Raw genomic sequence first — 4,733 nt, forward strand, 5'->3', positions numbered from 1 at the left:
TAACTAGCATTCGTGACAGCACCTCAAAAATATTCGACAATACTTCGACTACTTATGGTATTATATATGATAATTTTTTATTCAAGCATGTTGTCAGTCAAAAACTGCATTCGGTCATTTTCATATTTTGTTAAAAGAGCCCTCCACCTTCGGTGTCGAGCTCTTTCGCCAAAATATAAAATAAACTCATGCAGTGTTTAGGCAACATTAGGCGCTTTCTTTCGGTGATCCAAACGCGTTTGGATTGTCAAATCACGTTCTTTCGAAGTGTGATCTTATAATCATGATTGCCAAGATCGTGAACAAACTGAACATAAAAGATTTATGATCACGAATTCCTAACCTATAAATGCAAGGATTGCTCAAATGTTAGGTTAGTCCATATTTGTAACTGAAGAGGAGCATAATCGCGCAAGTACTTCCACTTGAATTTAAATTATTTTCATAATCCAAACAAAAAATACGTAATTCGAATGCAAATGTGTACTCCGTAAACCTAACCTTACTTTGATTTAAATTCGCGCGTTCTTTCGTAAAACGTGATCCTACGAATCACGATTTTGAAATCATGATTGCGAAGTAGCCGAAAGAAAGTGCCTATGCTTTCAAAAAAATTATCGGTAATTTTGATGCACTTGTGCAATTAGGTACTTACGATAATTAACATTTTCATGTTTTGTTTTCAAGGAGCGCGCTATTTTGGAACTATTGAGTTATGAATGTTATTCTCCGATGGTTTGCAACCAATCATAGGCCCAATTTGATTCCATAACTACATAGCAATTAATTATGGCTAGCATTATTTACAGAAATAGAGGCATATTATAAGCGCATAATTTAATGGTCGTAGATAAAAAAGTTTTATTGCAATCAATACATATTACCTATTAACATATTATAAACGTTTATTGCATTGTAATTGTATTTTGGCGTACAGGGTGGTTCAAGAACATTCGTGGCTCACCATTGGGATCTCCGTAATGGTGAGAGGTGCAGTGTAGGTTAAATGAGGGCAAAGTCACCTAAAAACTGAAAATGTGAAATTTCGTTTACATTTTCCCTAGGTTAAACGGCCCGAAATGAACGGTTTTCGTTGCCACCTTCTATGGGCACATTTTTTTTCAGAGAATCTGAATTTGTTATACACACATTTGTTGGTATGTTATTTTGCGTTTGAAGTGTTCATAACTGTTCCTCACAATTCACATCATGTTTAGGGGGGATGTTTTTATTTATAATTTACTTCGCGCAATCGCAAATTTTCGAATTTCCCGACGGGCATCTTACCATCTTTTAGTCGTGGAACGATCTCCTCACATTCTCCGGAAAAACTATACAATGTAAGGAAGCTTAAGGAAAATGAAAACGAAATTTGATGTTTTCAAAAATTTTTCAAACATTCCAAGTGCGTTTTTTAGTTGCCATTTTTCCATCCGAGACACGGGCCCCTGCGCGGTGCGCCTGCGCCTCGGGTGTTATATTCTAAGAAAAATAACCTTTCGTCGAGGTTCGTATAGGATTTTATTCACGATCATCATTATAAACATTCCATTATCAAAAATAAAATAATTCACTAAATTTATACGTATTATATTCATCTTATGCGCCATCTGCAATATTACTGCCCTACATAAAATGTTGTCGGTAATACAAATTTGGAAATTTACCTAATTAATATTCATATTAATTTAACATGTATGTTCAAAAATGGCCCATACTAAAGAATTTCAATCTACATCCCCTCAAATAAGGGAAATTGAGTGTAGTAAAAAATTTACTCTCCCGAATAAATCTTTGAAGTGAATGAACAATGGTGGGCAGGAAAGGGTAGGTATAGATAAACTTCATGTTTGACTTGTTTATTTTAATGAGGTAAAGGTAAAGAAATCGTCCACATTATGAACGACCAAATAATGTTGTGATCCACATTCAAACCTAATGCGGTCATGCCTAATGACCATGTCAGTTTTATTATTCTAAAATGTACCTACAGCGATCTTTTATGATTACAGATTTAGACTGGGTTACAATATTAGTATTATAATTAGTGTAGATGTCAATAACGAAAGATTTATTCTCCAAATCCAATCAGGTAGTCACTAAACACCTGTTAGGTCCAATACGATAGCCCTAAAAAATACTATTACTATAAATACAATGCTATTACCTACCTCGATTTAGTTGCTATTATCCTAATGGATGGCGCTCTCCTCGTAACTGTCTGACACAGATGACAGCTGATTTAGATGCAAATTATTCAAAACCGCACTTTAAAAACAATTCTTATTCTTACTACCTATGAGCAATATGAATTATTTTAAGGTTTGTGCTTTATTTTGTAAATTGCAAATGAGCGACCAAACGCGAAAAAGTGAAATAAGTAAATGCGGACCGAAGCAAACGCAAGTAGGAGTTGTGATTAACTTTAGCCAGACTACGGGAGATGGTGTTTTGTTTCACGTAACCTAAAACTAAACGAGCGCGGGAAAAACAAAAGCAAAAAGAAACAGTTAATTATTAAAGGATCGGTAAGTATATAAAACTCGAACTTGAGTTAAATGAAAATGATTGTTACTTTAGAGAGACCATTACTGTTTAGATTTCTGGGTGGAAAAGTTCAATTCTTATCTATAAGACATGGAAACATTGGGTTGCGACCCATGAGAAGAGCAAGGGATGGCAATTTATGGCATCACATGTTGCATATCGGAGACGTCGTAGCACTACCTCATACCTGAAGAGGATACTTTGTTATTTTCGCGTGCCCGTAAAGCGAATGGGCGACGAAACCTCCTGCTACTGCAGCCGATCTACAGCCACCGAACTGTTTTAAGTTGAAGAACTCCACCAGCACTTGCTAATATTACAGCGATCATACTTATGCCAAAAACAATGTCCGGTAATTAAATGTAATTTGTCACATTTTAGAAATGCATAATGCTATTTTACATTATTAGTCAGGTAAGTGAGTTTTTACTGGCGATAGGAGAAGTTGTCATCTCCTAGAGCCAGTAAAAACTATTACCTGGCGTATAATGTAGGTACAATATTTTATTTGTTACTCATTTGTAAACAATAGTAAACGTAAATAATTAGTTCTTAAATTGATCTTGAAGAAATGTCTAAAATATCATGTTATCCATGTAACAGAGACTTCGCATTAATTCTGGCCAATGAAATTACTAGATTACTAACTTGTAAAATTTTTTCATTATACCTCTCCGAAAGTACTGTCTTTTCATGTATCCCAAGCGCACCGAAAGTAGGGTTTTCCCGTGCGAGCGCACTGGAATAGTTATTTACCTAACAAGTTCGGTAAGTTAATTTTCCCGCATGAGCACTTTGTTTGCAGCACGACCGTAGGGAGTGCTGCATTTAGTGCGAATGCGGGAAAATTCTTTCCGAAAGAGTTAGGTACTAGTTATTTACCTAACAAGTTCGGTAAGTTAATTTTCCCGCATGAGCACTTTGTTTGCAGCACGACCGTAGGGAGTGCTGCATTTAGTGCGAATGCGGGAAAATTCTTTCCGAAAGAGTTAGGTACAATATTTTTTGTAACGAATTGCGTAAAAAAAGGTCAAAATTAATAGTTTTGTAAATTAGTTTTTTTTAAATCATGAGTTGGTAACACAATCATATGTTTGGTTGGTAACATAATTTTGTAACTACCATTGCACTGGTCACATTTAAAACTTCCACATCTTTGGTTTAATACATATTTTGCCTTTGCAATGAGTGCTACTACTGGTCACGGCATTGCATCGTTTGCACTGAATATCCTTGGAAGTCTTCAATGTTAACAAATATGCTTTGAAAAGAGTGCTCTTATTGGTCGCGTAAGTGCACTGATCGTATTTAATATTCCCAGAAGACATGTGTGAAGAAATGTGTTCTCAAATTTGATTTATCTTGAGTTGCGTAAATACACTCGTTACATTTAAAATCCTTGGAAGCTTTGTGTGTGTTAATATGTGCTTTCTTAAACTGCATATGCGAATAGTTGCAGAATATCACTGGTCACATTTTAAGACGTTTTAACAATAAATTTTACTTTTTCTTGAGTTCCAATTCTGAAAAATAATTTGATTGCGTTATAAGTTCTTGTTTATATATTTACGTAAAACTTAGTGTACGTCTGTTTCCGATTAATCGCACTAAAAATACCCTCAACCAACGGTTTAATTGATTTTACAGCAGATGACAGTTAACCATGACATGACGTTCGTTGACTTCAATAAGTACTACCAACCGAAGAACGCGCATAACCCCTTCTCTCCAGCGGAAACTAAAAAACACCGCGATGCGGGAAAGTCGTTTTCCCGTGCATCGAGGATGCTTGGAAACATTATCTTTCCATTCAATGAGTACAAAAAACTTTTTCCCGTGCGCTACGAATAATCAAGTTTGCCATAGCTATCCCTATCCCATGCGTTGCCATGCATACCGCGGATTGACTTTGACATATATGTCAACCGATTTTTTACCATTGTGTTAAAAATGGATTTTGGTGAAGTCGAAATTCCCGCTAATATATTAAGGGAAGCTGCAGAAACCAGTTCCCAACTATTACCAGCGAAATCAAAAGAGAGATGCGAAAAGGAATATGAAAAATTTCATAACTGGTGCATTGACGAAATCGTGAAAAGAGTACGTTATGGAGTAGGTTTTCAATGATTAAGAACATTCTTACGGTAAAAGAAAATGAAAACGCTAGCAAATTGTGCAAAATCGAC

At 35.6% G+C, this 4,733-nt stretch overlaps 1 protein-coding gene across 1 annotated transcript in view; it reads left to right on the plus strand.

Annotated features, from left to right (window-relative positions):
- The first annotated feature begins 2,937 nt into the window (after positions 1-2,937).
- The window catches only part of LOC116163161, a 15,135-nt gene continuing 13,339 nt past the window's right edge, over positions 2,938-4,733 (plus strand). The window contains exon 1 of the mRNA XM_031477010.1: positions 2,938-2,961. Coding sequence (XP_031332870.1) covers positions 2,938-2,961 — 24 coding nt within the window. The remainder of the gene's footprint in view (positions 2,962-4,733) is intronic.

This window comes from Photinus pyralis, unplaced genomic scaffold (genome assembly GCF_008802855.1).
Source record: "Photinus pyralis isolate 1611_PpyrPB1 unplaced genomic scaffold, Ppyr1.3 Ppyr1.4_LG2, whole genome shotgun sequence".
Classification (NCBI taxonomy): Eukaryota; Metazoa; Arthropoda; class Insecta; order Coleoptera; family Lampyridae; genus Photinus; species Photinus pyralis.